The sequence below is a fragment of the Geotrypetes seraphini genome, chromosome 4 (genome assembly GCF_902459505.1).
Source record: "Geotrypetes seraphini chromosome 4, aGeoSer1.1, whole genome shotgun sequence".
Lineage (NCBI taxonomy): Eukaryota > Metazoa > Chordata > Amphibia > Gymnophiona > Dermophiidae > Geotrypetes > Geotrypetes seraphini.
The window spans coordinates 211,890,561-211,906,641 of NC_047087.1; the positions used below are offsets into that span (position 1 = coordinate 211,890,561).

Genomic DNA, 16,081 nt, shown 5'->3' on the forward strand with positions numbered 1-16,081 from the left:
TTCTATACAACAGCAGCTGGAATGCTTCCCATACAATGCACTGGGCATTTCCTTGGTCCATTTTTTTTTTTTATTTCAATGTAGCTTTCAATCACTTTTTCCTCCATGCCATATTTAATTTAATAATTCTTTCCAACCTCAAAGCTCTTTGAAAGAACATTTCTGCATTGCTGAAAAAGGACCAGCTAGCCAATATTCAAAACTAACCAACCAGAAAACTGCTCCTGGCCAGTTAAATAGAATTTTAGCTCCTAACTGGTTATCTCCTACTGAATATCCATAGTTAGCCACCTGCTATAGGTGGTTAGGTGTGATAATTCAGCACCAAACCAGCTATGTTTAGCAGTTAACATAGGCTGCAGCCTATCTTTAATCCTTTATTTGGCATTGTTGCTCAGAAGCAACATGTGTTTTCTATGGCTCTTACAGGAGATCTGCATCTCCAAATGCCTGTTTACTTGGAACTGTTTCTCTCATTCAACATCAAGTTATGTAAAGCAGTTGTTTCATCATCTGCCAATTAATACTTAATAGGTTAATGCTGCAGACTGGCTTAACTGGGTAAATTGCTGTGGGAAAAGATCAGGGGTATATATTTTTACATACAGGATTGTATTTGTGCTGGCTATAAGAATAGCTTTACTGCGTCAGGCCAATGGTCCAAGCCCAGTAGCCAATCCATGTCACTAGTACCTGGCTAAAACCCAAGGAGTAGCAACATTCTATGCTACCACTACAGGGCAAGCAGTGGCTTCCCCCATGTCCTTCTCAATAACAGACTATGGACTTTTCCTCTAAGAACTTGTCCAAACCTTTCAGAGACTAGACTTGATATTTTTCATGATTCTCTTAATAGTAGCATCACCAAGACTGGTACTACTCTACCATAGTACATACATTCTATGCCAGTTCCTCTTAGGTTTAGGAAACATCTGTTTCAGCAAATGTTCTCCTAAAATCAGGCAGAATGGCTCCTAGCACTTGGAGAATATTTTTGAATAGCATCATTTTTGCTACTGTGTTTTATACTGTTTTGTTACAAACTACTTCGGAATTGGAAACCATGCAGGAAATAGGAACTTGTCCTCAGTAGATAGCACACCCAGGATCTTAAGTAAAACATAAGCAGCTTAACAGATTCTGTAGCTATCGTTTGCAGAAAGTTTTCTTGTGCATTGCTTCCTATGTGCAAGGACTCTTACAGACATTAGCACACCACTTATTTAGATCAAATGGCAACAGAAGCATTTATTATTAAATGCAACTGCACCGAAGCACACAAATGACCTGAAGGCTAAGCATATAGTTTTCTTGCACATGGGCAGTGTAACTAAGGAAAGTGGTTCAGCCCCCTTCTCTAATACAATATAAGATACCTACAACTTTCTTTACATTTTACTTGAGGATGAGCCCACTAAAAAAAGATACAGAAACAGCACAGGGATGAAAATCTGAGAGGAGTAAGCCACCAAATGGAGATAAGGGTGATGTTATAACTCTAAAATGACATGCTCAACTACAGAAATAGCCATATTCTTCCAGCTCCTTGCACAAAATACTGATTCTGTTGCTCACTCATATCCAATGGCCACTAGTAGTATAATAGCATAGCCTCTCTTTTCACACACACACACTTGTTTTGGACTGCATTGGTGGTGGTTGCCCATGCCCAGCCTGTGTAAGGGAACACTGCAACACAACATCACACACAGCTTATCACAGTAGTTATAGGTACAAGAGAAAGCCTCCGCAAGTATTTGTTCTCCTACATTACATACAATGTATGCCAAAATCAGCTCCTAAAGGTACACTATATTTACTTATGCTGCAGAGTAAGAATTAGTAGCAGAAGCCAACTGGCTTCAATGAAAAAGAAATGAAACAGTCCTTCAGCCACCATTCAATACTGAAACATGAACCAATCTAACTGATGCTCAAATAGAAACACTGATCTTGAGGTTAGTGGTTAACTGTTCTTCTGGCTAGCTTACTGTAATATCAGAAAGAAAAATAGATTTAGAAGATAGAGGGAGTCTGACCATTCCAAAAGAAAATATTACCATGTTAGGTAGGGTTTGGTATTTTTTTTGACCTTAGATATAAAGCATATGATCTCAGTACAACAGTTGAGGTTTTCTTCTTGCTAAAGGTTCTGAACAGCTAAAATTTTGGAAAGAATGACAGTTCAGAATAAGCATCTCTAACCCACATCACTTATTTACAACAGCAGAACTAAACATTAGAAACAACAAAAGTTTCCTTAAGAGAAAGTTATATTGTAGAACATGGCCACTGCCAAAGCCTAAATTGTAGAGTGATCTAGCACACTATGGCATGCAGTACCACAGAGTGTAATCCTGGTCTTTGAGAGAGGTCAATGGGTACAAAGCTTATTTATCTTCCAAAACAATGTAGAGGTGCTTGCCAAGTGCTCCTGATACTTTAATAGTGATGTTGTTCCAGGTGCCAATATCATAGCCACAGTATAGAACTTTCTCTTGAAATTCAGGTTCAAAGTAAATAAAAATAAGTCACCATGGACAGATAGAGCTATGAAAATGCATTCTGTATTCAATGTCCTCTAGCCACTCTTCTTACAGTGACTGCCGGGCTGATGCACTCTTTAAATGCTCCCAATTATTATACAAAGCATAGAGGCTGGTGAGTGTTAATCCCATGAGACCTCCTCTTGCCACCCCACGCAGTCCACCTACAAAAAAACAAACAAACAAAAAACTAACAGTAAATTACAAATGATTCTATCTATATTTATTTAAAAATCCTAGTACACACCTCTAAATTGAAGAATAACTTACACCTACATAAAATTTCTAAAACAAAGAAAAACAAATTATAGCAAATTCTGCATATATACAAACATATCTTTAGTGAAAAAAAGAACTATAGATTTTCATAGTGTGTATCCCAGGACTTTCTGAATGGGCACACGACCCAGCTAATTTTGATGATCATCTAAGTTTACCATGTACAGTAGTATTAAATGTAACTCTTTGGCACGCCTCCTCCCCTACACCTGGCTGCCAAAAATGGCTAGGGCAAATACTGTTGCAATGCATACAACTAAGGCAGTATGTGTTTCTCATGCACATTCACTGTGGCTATTTTGTAAATGCAATAGGTAAGGGAACCCTGAAACCAATCATCACAATTGTGCCCATCTAATTTTACCATATTACCCTTATTTTAACAAAGTCAATACAAACTCTATATTTTTACCTTAAAACTGAGCTGGTGCTTGGTAGCAGATAGAGGATAACAGTACAGTTTTGTAGAAATTATATTTCATTTATGCAAAATGTAAGAGGCCATCTTGCTTTTTTGTTATGTAGACTTGTAAATATGTTTATTTACTACAGAAAGGGCCCCTTTTTTTAAAGCCGTAGTAGTGAGTTTGTCACAACCAATGCCCTGAAATCCATTCAATTCCTATGGGCTTCAGTGCATTTACCATGACAGACTTGCTACTATGGCTTTTTAAAAGGGGCCCAAAGTAATTCAGTTTAGCTGAGCACACAAAGCCTATAGCATTTTGCTAGTCATAGCCTCATAAATGCAAATCATGAAAAATTTAAAAAGCTCCTCCCAAGACAAACAGTGTCACCCTTTCACCAAGACAGAAATTACTCCTTAAATCCTAATGCATAGAAACACTTATTTGACCTCAGAGATTAGTGTATAACTCATTTGTTGTCCTTTTAAGAATTTAGAATTGGGAGAAATCTAAGATGGCATTAGAGTGAGTTAGGTTATGAGAGGCTCTCAGCACTTAGTTTCATTGAGCCTAGCTGGGCTTGTCTCACTCCCCTCCTCTTCAGCAAAATGAAGAACAGTTTGTATCGTCTGAGGAGGAACCTGGAATTGAATCTGTTCAATTGTGCAGGCACCTTCTCCAATACTGGGTGCATCCATTTCTGACAGCATTGGAGTTAGCTTTAGTGTCAAATTTTAGGGGTGATTTGTTGCAGCAACCCAAGAAAAAGTTGATAAATTGATCCGCTAAAACCCCTCTTAGAGGAGATAGTACCCAAGTGCTCATATTTTCAATTCCCCTTCAACCCTTGGTTGAGCTGCAATTAGTGAATATGGAAGCACTATGGTCTGCCCTTGAAAGACTCCACAAGGTATGCTTCTCTTTTTTGTTTCCATTGTTCTGAACTCTTCTACTAAGGTTAGAAGAACTGGAGTTGGCTTTGATTGCAGACTTCCAGGACAGGAAGTATGAAAATGTCTCTTACTAAAATAACTGTCCAAGTCCCAGAAACTACAAGCACAGGCTGACAACTAGGAAAACCAATTTAGCAAGAACTTCTCAACAAATCAGGCAACATCTAGGTTCCCAATTCAATGCAGATGTTTGTATTTTATCTTCTGAAACAGGACCATTGTGAGGAATGTGTTTAAAAAAATCATGATTACTAGCTTTTTATGCTTACCCAAACAGTGCACAAATAATAAGAGACAGCACCGACATTTCCATTTTGTATTTAAAAGGATGACTACAAATTCTTATTAAAATAGAGTATAGGAGTCCAAACACTGGTCTACATTGCGGACATTATACCCAGCCTGATGCACAATTCAGAATTTTTTAAAAAAAGCATTTTGATGTCACTGTCTGCAAAGACTATATGTTCTGAAAAATTACAATCAAGAGCAATACATTTATCAAATTATGTATATTCTAAAATATAAACTTCAGCTTGTTGTAATATGATTTCCCTACTACAGTAACACTAAAAGCTTGACCAGTACTTATGCTTGTAAACAATCACTGTAGGTTCCTTTCTCATAGAATCGAGCTTCTACACACAAGTTTGATTAAAATGCAGTTATCTTCATCATACCCAAAAGAGCCTAGAAATTCTTTAGAATCATTCAAATAGTATCCAAATCAGAATATATACAATAATTTAAATATAGACCATATTTTACCTCCAAGCAACATAGCTAAGGTCCATGTGAACAGAAGCTAATGAAAACAAACTAAAAGCCACAGTGCTTTTAAATGATGACTCTGTGTCACATTTGGTGAGTCATCCCAAATTTACAAACTTAAATTTATTTGGAGCACAATCTGCCATATAAACTACTGTACAAAATCATAACTGCATTATTTGCAATCATATTACACAAAAAAGAATGCAGAGTAGCTTCCACCCCTAGACTATCTTACAATCCCTTGTGATCTAGCAGTGTTAGTCACTCTTGGCCATCTCAGCTGTACTCACAAAATGGCTGCTATGACCTCTTATGATGGTCTCATGAGATTGCGACTAGAGATAATGGCAGCCAATTTGAGAGTAGAGTCAGCACCCTGACTGCACCAAGCACGTATTTTCAGCTTCTACTGAAAATACACAATCAGTTTCAGTCTTAACCATAGCCATTGTCTTTTGGCCAAAACTGGTCAGAAAAAGGATTTTTGGCACCATAACCAAAACTTGATTGGTCTCTAGCTACAACTCAAATAGAAGTGCGACAAGCTGTTCTTTCTTTAGGATCAACGTTTCAACCTTGTTTTCATTGTAAGTGTATTATTTCTTTTTAAAATAATAATAATTTTCTTTGAACCTTCAGTTACTTTTTCTCTCCCCTCCTCCAAAACAAAAATTTCAAGAGTAACCATCGATGCTTCTTAATTCCCCTAAGTTCTGTTGTTTAGCAGTAAAATTGGTTCTTTTCCTAGGCTTTTGGGTGGATTTCTTCCTAAGTTATGCAGACTACATGGTTAATATTATTCTAATTCCCTTTTGGAATTACTTATTTTCTTTTCAAAGTGTTGTTAGTTTGTACACTTTAGAGGCCAACCAAAATTGCAATTGAAAAACTTATCACCTGGTTTTGGATGAAGCTGAAAACTAAAGTTTTGTTGTGTGAATGTGAACCAGGCCCACTAGAGATTGCCAGAGCTTGAGGCTGGCAGCCTTCTACTAAACCCACAATGGATTAACACCTTCCAAATCCCAGGAACTGCAAACACAGGCCGATAACTTTAACAAGGACTTCTCAACAAATCTGCATAGCTCAAAACTGACAAAAAATGGACTGAGTGCTCTTTAATTAAGCCTCCATGGATAGAGAAAAAGTTATCTGACCCCATTCCCAGGTTATGAGCCTGACTATTAATCTGGATATTCTTCTAAACAGGACTTTTCACCTATGGTACAGGTCTCAAATTATCCAAACATAAAATATCTGTTTTTGTCATATTTAAATTTCTACTTATTCAAGATCATCCAATCTAAAACTGCAACTAGGCACAAATTTATCCACTTTATCCTTTGAAATTGGAAGTAACTGGATATGGAACATAAATGTAACAGCTAATCCCCATACTACATTAATAATTAATTTTAAGTCAGGGACACTCTTGATCCATATGAGCTGAAGGATGGCAACCAAATATTTTCCCATAAGAGGCCTTCAATTTTTATTTTTTTACTGCGTGTATCCTCAAAGGGGCATTCCCCTTCTAAACCTACACACTGTAGAAATCGCAAGACAACTGAGCAAGCTGTATATCAAATGTTGGATGTCCACTAGCCCTGAGGAAGCGGCTTTGTAGCCGTGAAATGTTAGCAAATTTGGACCTCTACTAACACAGTTTCAGTTTTAAAAATTGCAAAGAATCTGTAGTCCTATAGATACAAAAATTATGGCATTTAGTCACTACCGATGAAAGTTTCTGTGCCGATGATGTGGGTGGAGGTAGTAGTGTGTAGTGATGTAGTAGGAAGTGGTAGTGACAACAGCTCAAGAGACCCGAGGCTTTTCTTTCGTCAGTTAAAGACACTTAGGGCTAGATTCACTAAGCCCACCGATCGTGTACTAACCCGATTTTCCTCGCGACCCGATTCACTAACCTGTGTGCCAATCATCTCCGATCTGATCCAAGCATGCAAATGAGGGGAAATGGCATGCAAAGTAGGAAGGCAGCGATTCACTAACCAAAATATGGAACACTGACTGGGCTAGCCGATCAACAGCTGGGGACCAGTCGCTGACGTCCTTTCCGACTGCCCTGTTCTCTGCTGCCCTGCTCCTGTATGCAGCCATACTCACGAGCCCGTGGTTTTAACAGAACACACCGTGAGGAAGGATGGAGGAAAGCAAGTTAACAGTTCCTTGTTTAAAAAATCTTTATTGTCATGAGCCCATGGGCGTGTTTGCGATTAGAGCATTTGCATGCGCAGTCTTTTGTGAATCGGTCGCCTGAGACTGGATCGGCCACTGATTGGAACGCTTTAGTAAGGTTAATGAATCTAGCCTTTAGCCTTTTAAGTGGAGTTGTTTTGAATTGAAATTCTAGTTACCCACTTTACCATAACTATATTATTGTAATCCTCAAAGGGGTGGGCATTTACAAATACATTCTCTTCATCTTTGAGAAATATCTTGTCCTTCAAATATGCGGCTCTTTCTCTCTCATCCCTTTCTGTTGTGAGCTTGGGTAAATAAGCAGAGTAGAAGAAAATGAGTCATTAAGATTCAGGTTATCCTAGAGTGCCCCAGTGGCCCCCAGGGTCTTGCACCATAAGAGCGAATGTAGGGAAGGCTAATACATCTAAAATAAAACAAGCAAAACTAAACTCCAGATTCTGGTTTCCACAAAAGGAGGGCTTATCCCCAATAATTACCAACTGATTCAACTTTTAAAAAGGAAATAAAATCACTTACATACTGTTCTACTTATCCTCTATATCTTCACGAGATGATATATCACAAAAGCAAGCAGAGGCCAGGGCTGACATACAGGTTAATGCACCTAGTTTAAGGAAAAACACGTGCATGTTTTTTTTTCCCCTATGCATTTTGTTTACATTTTTCTTGTTGATAAAATGTCCTGGTTATACAGGTCCAATTAACTATACTTGTACACATGAGGAAGCTTAAATACAAAAAAACCCTTAGCTGTCAGGCTCAAGTTTTTCTGATCTCAGAAGCTTTTTTCTATTTGAACTAAAGAACTCATCCTACTGCAGATGTTGTTTGTTTTTTAAACAAACAAACAAAAAAAAAAGCACAACAAATTTCAGTCACAAACTCTTTCTACTCTCTCAGTTAAACTTCCTCTTTGAAAAAAAACAAACCTGTTTGAGCCATCAGTCAATCAAATGACTTTTAGCTTTCTCTAGGACTCTTGGTTGTCATGTACATGGTTCAGTACAAACTTCCAATCAGCCAGAGCATTCAGAGATTTTAAACCATCAACTACTACCAGTATGTTTATCACTCCCCAGTCTCACTTGCACACCTCTTCCAAACCACTTCGAACACTGTACAAGATCAGCTTGAATTGAGAGTTCTTCCCACACCAGAGACATACAGAAATATAGCACTGGCTCTAACTTGTGAAACAGGTTTAGTAAAGCCAGACAGTTCACCCTACTTCTATGAAGCTAACAACAAGAATGCTAAAGCACTAATTAAAACAGTGTCTCTCAAATTGATTCCAGGTGTGCCATGAGAGATTCCAGAATTTCATTTTATTTTTAAAAATTCCCTTCATAATAGTTGACATGTATGTCATATGCAAGAGTCTGTCAATGTCATGAGCATCTGTGTATGTAAGGATACAGATACAACCACCCAGACAAGCATCATTTGACATAATTGGTCCTTGAAAACTAACAGCAAGTACAGTAAAACCTTGGATTGCAAGTAACTTTGTTTGCAAATGTTTTGCAAGACAAGCAAAATATTTTACTAAATTTTAACTTGATATACAAGCATAGAAACATAAAGACGGCAGATAAGGGCCATAGCCCATCAGGTCTGCCCACTCTACTGACCCACCCCCAAGTCTACTTTTCTAGAGATCCCACTCCTAATGACCGATCTCCTTAACTTAACCCTCTAAGGGATCCCACATGGGCATCCCATTTGCTCTTAAAATCTAGCACGCTGTTGGCCTCGATTACCTGCACCGGGAGCTCATTCCAAGGATCAACCACTCTTTCAGTGAAGAAATACTTCCTGGTGTCGCCATGAAATCTCCCGCCCCTCAGTTTGAGCGGATGCCCTCTTGTGGCCGAAGGTCCCTTGAGAAAGAGAATCTCCTCTTCCATCTCTACATGGCCGGTGATATATTTAAACGTCTCGATCATGTCTCCTCTCTCCCTACATTCTTCGAGAGAGTAGAGCCGCTAATTTTTCAGCCTCTCTTCGTACGAGAAGTCCTTGAGCCCCAAGACCACCCTGGTGGCCATCCGTTGAACCGACTCCACTCTCAGCACATCTTTCCGGTAATGTGGCCTCCAGAATTGCACACAATATTCCAAATGAGGTCTCACCATGGTTCTGTACAATGGCATTATGACTTCAGGCTTCCTGCTGACGAAACTTCTGTGGATGCAACCTAGCATCTGTCATGCCTTAGCTGAAGTCTTCTCCACTTGATCGGCAGCTTTCATGTCTGCACTGATAATCACTCCCAAGTCTCATTCTGTTGAAGTCCTAGCCAAGGTCTCACCATTCAAGGTGTAAGTTCTGCACGGGTTTCTGCTGCCGAGGTGCGTGACCTTGCATTTCTTAGTGTTGAAGCCCAGCTGCAATACAAGTACACGCAGTATATACACATCACAACTGAGCTGATGGTTCTTCTCTCTCTGCTGTTGAAAAGAGTGTAGTGACTGTTCTTTTTTTTCAGTTCAAAAGATTTTTATTGAAATTTTGCAAAACACAACAGAAAATAAATATCAAGGTACAGTAACTTCCGTACATACAAAAATGAACATTTACTGAAAATCAGCCAAACGTGTATAAGCAAGTATATAATACACATAGAAGAATGTAAAAAGAAAAAGAAAGGAAAGAAGAGGTAGATAGTGAGCAAAAGAAGCATGAGATGAAGTGGTCTACTAATTAGAATGAATAAACCGATCAAGAAATTTCCATGGAGAGGATGGACGAGAGGTTTGTGTGGATATTCTGGATATGCAGCGTTTTTCAAAAGCATATTGTTCATGTTTATGGTAGAGGCATAAAGAGTTCCACCAGAAGGTGTAATCCAGCAAAGCACCTGATTTCCAGATCTTGAGAATATGCATGATAGCAGTAGCAATCATCGTGTTAATCAGCTGAGAAGGACAAGCTGTATTGGCAAAACAGGGAGGTTAGAACGAAGGATGACCATGTCGAAGGTTAAATCTGCAGAGCAAGACGTGATGTCTTTGATAGTCATCCAAATACGGGACCAGAAGGAATGAATAGTCCGACAGTGGAATAGCATATGGCCGAGGGAGGCTTCAGCTTCAGAACAGTGCCAAAACTTCGGATCAGATTTCAAATTGGCCTTTCACATTCAGACAGGAGTCCAGACTGCTTGCCACATGACAAAGAATAATGATAGTGAGACTCTGCGTGATAGCAGAGGACGATTGGTTGTGGACCAGAACTCAGCCCAATTAATGTCAGAGAGAGGGATAGTCAGCATGTTCTCCCATTGATGCATAGATTGAGGGGAGAAGGAATAGCGGTAATCTCGTAGATTGTGGTAGAAAGTGGATACAACTTTCCCAGAAAAGATGATGTCAAATGAACTCCAGCAATGTACAGAATGAGTAGAGGTTTTATCCATTGAAAGCAGTGTCACATTTGCAATGACAGCAGTAAGGGTAAGCCATTGCGAGTGGCATGTTTTGAGTTGTGGATATTGAGCACAAAGCGAAGAGAAGGTAGAATCCGGTCCTTACAAAAGAGTTGTTTCACAGACCATATTCCAGCCTTCTGCCATTTCTTCCAGCATAAGGTCTTGCCATTATGTTTAAGTTTGGAGTTGTCCCAGATTATCATGTCAGGGCTGGTATAAATAGAAACCTCAGACGTTTAGTGACTGTTTAGTGTAGTGACTGTTCTAAATGAGCGAGGTATTGCAATACAAATTCGCTTTGATATACCAGTGCTTTGGATTACAAGCATGCTTCTGGAATGAATTATGCTTGCAAACCAAGGTTTTACTGTAATTTTATTTTTTGTGCAGTAGTTATCCTAACTTGAGAAGCAAAGCAGTCAAGGCTTTGTTACTGTTTAGATCTTCTTATCTTTGTGAACTTGGATTTTCAATTTTGACAGAAACTTTTTAAAAAAGAGAATGACTGTAGATAGATGATTAAATGTGTTTTTGCCTGTTGACTAACGAGCTGCATTTTGAGTTAACTTGCACTCAAAAACAAGCACATCGATTTCATGGATTAGCAATTTTATCTACTTTAGTTTCACCGTTGTTACAATTATCCATACATACCTTAAAGAACTTTAAATAAATAACTCAAATTTAATTTTATGTTGGTTTTTCCAATTTTATAATTTCAATTATAATGTGCCGCAAAATGCATTTGTTCTGTTTAGTGTGCCGGAGCTAAATAAGTTTGAGAGAATGTCTTATAGATAAGAAAAACCTGATTTAAGATGGAATTTTGAAGTCAACATTTCTAGACTTATAGATGAATGTATATGCAGTACAGTACTTATAAGCAGCAAATTTAATATTTAATAGAATCCAGAAGGGAAGGTGGTATCAATTACCAACCCTTTGCAGAAAGTCTAGGATCCATGTGTTTTAAATGTTTCCATGAGAATGCTTAACATTTGTACTAAAATTTCCCCTTAGCAGAAAAATCTTCCCATTTCATTGGAATTTTATAAGCAGTATATTAAATAAAATTGAAATGTGGAATTTATGAATGGCTGATTAAGTCTGAAGTCTTATATCCTAGAGGTCTATAGATCAGATTAGTGCAAAAAAGTCAGTTTTCTTTATTCAAGTGCCTACTCATTTGTTCACATTCCATACAACTAGTTTCTTCTTAACAGCACGTTTTAAATATAATGCAGCTTTGCCCCCTTTTCTGCTACCTTGTCATTCCTAAAGGGATTAGTTTGGGATGGCTATACTGCAACTATAAAAACTTATTGCTAGGGCTGGTTAAACCATTATGTGAATTAGGCAGCTACCTAGAACACCAAGTATTTGTCAGGTGTCATTTGCACATTAGACTATAGGGAGTGGTTGCCTTCTCTTACTTGCAAACCTGCATACTGGAGAACAACAACAAAAAAAAAAAGACACTGTAATACCAGGACCTGTGTGGCACTGAAGAGTTGGCACTGCAGTGTCTCAGATCCATCTCTCCCTCCAACCCATACTCTGCGTCATCATACCCCAGAAGGAAAAAGCGACTCGACTAGCTACTGCTTTCTACCAAATCCCCATTTCCTGCTAGTGGTTAAGCAATAGTGTTAAAGAGCCGCCTCAAGCCGTTGCCCCCTGCCCTAAACACTACCTTTTATTCAATATTCCCTCTGTTGCTCTAAGATGGCTGATTTGCATAATTTTCCATGAAACTAGATTAAAAGGGGCTTTTTTTTAACCACACAATCATCTTCATAAAATTTCTCTAGTTGGTAAAACTACCGCTACAAACAAAACTATACAGTGCAAACATTTAAAATTCACTTAAATTTAGAATTATGGGACTAGCTGAGAAGCTGGAATGGCAGAATAACCTAATGGTTAGTGCATCAGGTCAAAAATCTGGGGACCTGAGCTCGATTCCCACTGCAGCATCTTGTGACCCTGTTGCTCCAGGTATATAACTTAGTTTAATTTGTGAGCCCACTAGGGACAGGAAAAGTACCTATACATATATAAACTGCTTTGACTGTACAGTATATACTGACAGAAAGCACAGTTACTTACCGTAACAGGTGTTATCCAGGGACAGCAGGCAGATATTGACTGATGGGTGACGGCACCGACGGAGCCCCAGTACGGTCAATTTTAGAGTGATTGCACTCTAAGAACTTAGAAAGTTCTAGCTAGGCCGCACCGCGCGTACGCGAGTGCCTTCCCGCCCGACGGAGGCGCGCGGTCCCCAGTTAAGATAAGCCAGCTAAGAAGCCAACCCGGGGAGGTGGGAGGGACGCAAGAATATCTGCCTGCTGTCCCTGGATAACACCTGTTACGGTAAGTAACTGTGCTTTATCCCAGGACAAGAAGGCAGCATATTCTTGACTGATGGGTGACCTCCAAGCTAACAAAAAGAGGGATGGAGGGAAGGTTGGCCATTAGGAAAATAGATTTTGTAAAACAGATTGGCCGAAGTGTCCATCCCGTCTGGAGAATGAATCCAGACAATAGTGAGATGTAAAAGTATGAACTGAGGACCAAGTAGCAGCCTTGTAGATTTCCTCAATGGAAGTGGAGCGGAGGAAAGCTACAGACGCTGCCATAGCTCTAACTTTGTGGCCCATGACAGAACCTTCCAGTGTGAGGCCCGACTGAGCATAACAGAATGAAACGCAAGCAGCAAGCCAATTGGATAAAGTGCGTTTAGAAACAGGATGACCCATCTTGTTAGGGTCAAAAGACAAAAAATGTTGAGGAGATGATCTGTGAGGCTTAGTGCGTTCGAGATAGTAAGCCAAAGCACGTTTACAGTCCAAAGTATGTAAAGCCTGTTCACCTGGATGAGAATGAGGCTTCGGGAAAAAAACAGGCAAGACAATGGACTGGTTAAGGTGAAATTCAGACACCACCTTAGGGAGAAACTTTGGATGGGTACGCAGAACCACCTTATCACGGTGAAAAACAGTGAAAGGTGGATCTGCTACCAATGCATGTAACTCACTGACCCTCCTGGCAGAGGTGAGAGCAATAAGGAAGAGCACTTTCCAAGTGAGAAATTTGAAATGTACTGTGGCCAAAGGTTCAAAAGGAGGCTTCATTAAGGCAGAAAGAACTACATTGAGATCCCAGACCACAGGAGGGGGCTTGAGAGGTGGTTTAACGTTGAAGAGGCCCCGCATGAATCTGGAAACCAAAGGATGAGCAGAGAGGGGTTTTCCATGAATTGGTTCATGGAAAGCAGCAATGGCACTGAGATGAACTCTGATAGAGGTGGATTTGAGACCAGAGTCAGACAAGGAAAGAAGATAGTCCAACACCAGCCCCACTGCTAGAGACGTGGGATTATGGTGATGCAAGAGGCACCAGGAAGAAAACCGTGTCCACTTCTGTTGGTAACAATGAAGGGTGGTGGTTTCCTGGAAGCATCAATGATAGAACGGACAGGCTGAGAGAGAAGAGAGTGAGCCGCAGTTAGCCCGAGAGATACCAAGCTGTCAGGTGCAGAGACTGTAAGTTGGGATGTAGTAGGGACTGCTGATGCTGAGTAAGCAGAGCAGGAAACAGTGGAAGAAGTATGGGCTCCCTGGTACTGAGTTGAAGTAGAAGGGAAAACCAGTGTTGCCTGGGCCACCGTGGAGCGATGAGAATCATGGTGGCCTGTTCCCTCCTGAGCTTGAACAATGTCCTCAGCATGAGAGGTAGAGGAGGAAATGCATAGAGGAAGAGATTGGTCCAATCCAGGAGAAATGCATCAGGTGCCAGACGGTGAGGGGAGTAAAGTCTGGAGCAAAACAGGGGCAGTTGATGATTGTGAGGAGCTGCGAAAAGGTCCACCTGAGGAGTGCCCCATTGAGCGAAAATGGACTGGAGAGTCATGGGATCGAGAGTCCATTCGTGAGGTTGGAGAATTCTGTTGAGATTGTCTGCTAAGGAATTCTGCTCCCCTTGAATGTAGACAGCTTTCAGGAATAAATGACGAGCTATCGCCCAAGACCAAATCCGTTGGGCTTCCTGACACAAAAGGCAAGAGCCCGTTCCACTCTGTTTGTTGATGTAGTACATGGTAACTTGATTGTCTGTGCAAAGGAGAAGTACTTGAGGAAAGAGGAGATGTTGGAACGCCTTGAGGGCGTAAAACATCGCTCGGAGTTCCAGGAAATTGATGTGATGTTTCTTTTCCTGGGCAGTCCAAAAACCCTGAGTTTGGAATTCGTTCAAGTGAGCTCCCCAGGCATAGGGGGAGGAATCTGTAGTGATGATTAGCTGATGAGGAGGTAGATGGAACAGTAGACCTCTGGATAGATTTGAAGATGTCAACCACCAGCGTAGTGACTGTCGAAGAGACGATGTCACAGATATGTGTTGTGAGCAAGGATCTGTCGCTTGGGACCACTGGGTTGCTAGGGTCCATTGAGGAGTGCGCAGGTGAAGACGTGCGAAGGGGGTGACATGCACCGTCGATGCCATATGCCCCAAGAGCACCATCATGTGATTTGCCGAGATGGTAATCTATTGAGACACCTGTAGACAAAGTTGAAGGATGGTTTGAAGGCGGTTGGGTGGAAGAAACGCCCTCAAGAGAACATTGTCCAGAATGGCGCCAATGAATTGAAGTCGCTGGGTTGGAATGAGATGCGACTTGGGGAGATTGATTTCGAACCCCAACAGTTGAAGAAATCGAATGGTCTGGCTGGTGGCAAGAAGCACCGTTTGAGGGGAATGAGCCTTGATCAACCAGTCGTCCAGATAAGGGAAGACTTGAAAATTGTGAGAGCGGAGATAGGCCGCTACCACAATCAGACACTTGGTGAATACCCTGGGAGAGGAGGCCAGACCGAAGGGTAGCACCTTGTACTGATAATGAGTTTGATTGATGAGAAAGCGTAGATATTGTCTGGATGCTAGATGGATAGGAATATGTGTGTAAGCCTCTTTGAGATCGAGGGAGCATAGCCAGTCGCCCTGAGTGAGAAGAGGGTAGAGTGTGGCAAGAGAGAGCATTTTGAACTTCTCCTTGACCAAGCATTTAGATCTAATATAGGTCGGAGGTCTCCGGTCTTTTTGGGAACTAGAAAGTACCGGGAGTAAAATCCCTGACCTCGTTGATCTGGAGGAACCTCGTTGATGGCATTGAGAAGAAGGAGGGACTGAACCTCTTGAGTGAGAAGGAGGGATTGAGACCTGTTGGAAGCAGACTCTTTTGGCAGGCTTAATGAAGGAGGAGTCTGAAAATTGAGGGAGTAACCGTGGGCGATGATAGAGAGCACCCATTGATCGGTGGTAATGACCTCCCATCGGGCCAGAAAAATTTGTAGTCGACCTCCGATAGGCTGTGGAAGAGGACATGAGGGAGGAAGACTGGCTATGCCCTGGAAAAGAGAGTCAAAAGGGCTGAGTTGGTAGTTGGTTTAGGCTGAGCAACAGGTTTGA

At 40.6% G+C, this 16,081-nt stretch overlaps 1 protein-coding gene across 3 annotated transcripts in view; it reads right to left on the reverse strand.

Moving 5' to 3' along the window:
• Positions 1 to 894: 894 nt before the first annotated feature.
• TIMM23B (translocase of inner mitochondrial membrane 23 homolog B) overlaps positions 895 to 16,081 on the reverse strand; it is a 92,136-nt gene continuing 76,949 nt past the window's right edge. For all 3 annotated transcript variants that reach the window (XM_033942320.1, XM_033942322.1, XM_033942321.1), the window contains exon 7: positions 895 to 2,710. In XM_033942320.1, coding sequence (XP_033798211.1) covers positions 2,595 to 2,710 — 116 coding nt within the window. In that variant the 3' untranslated portion in view covers positions 895 to 2,594. The remainder of the gene's footprint in view (positions 2,711 to 16,081) is intronic.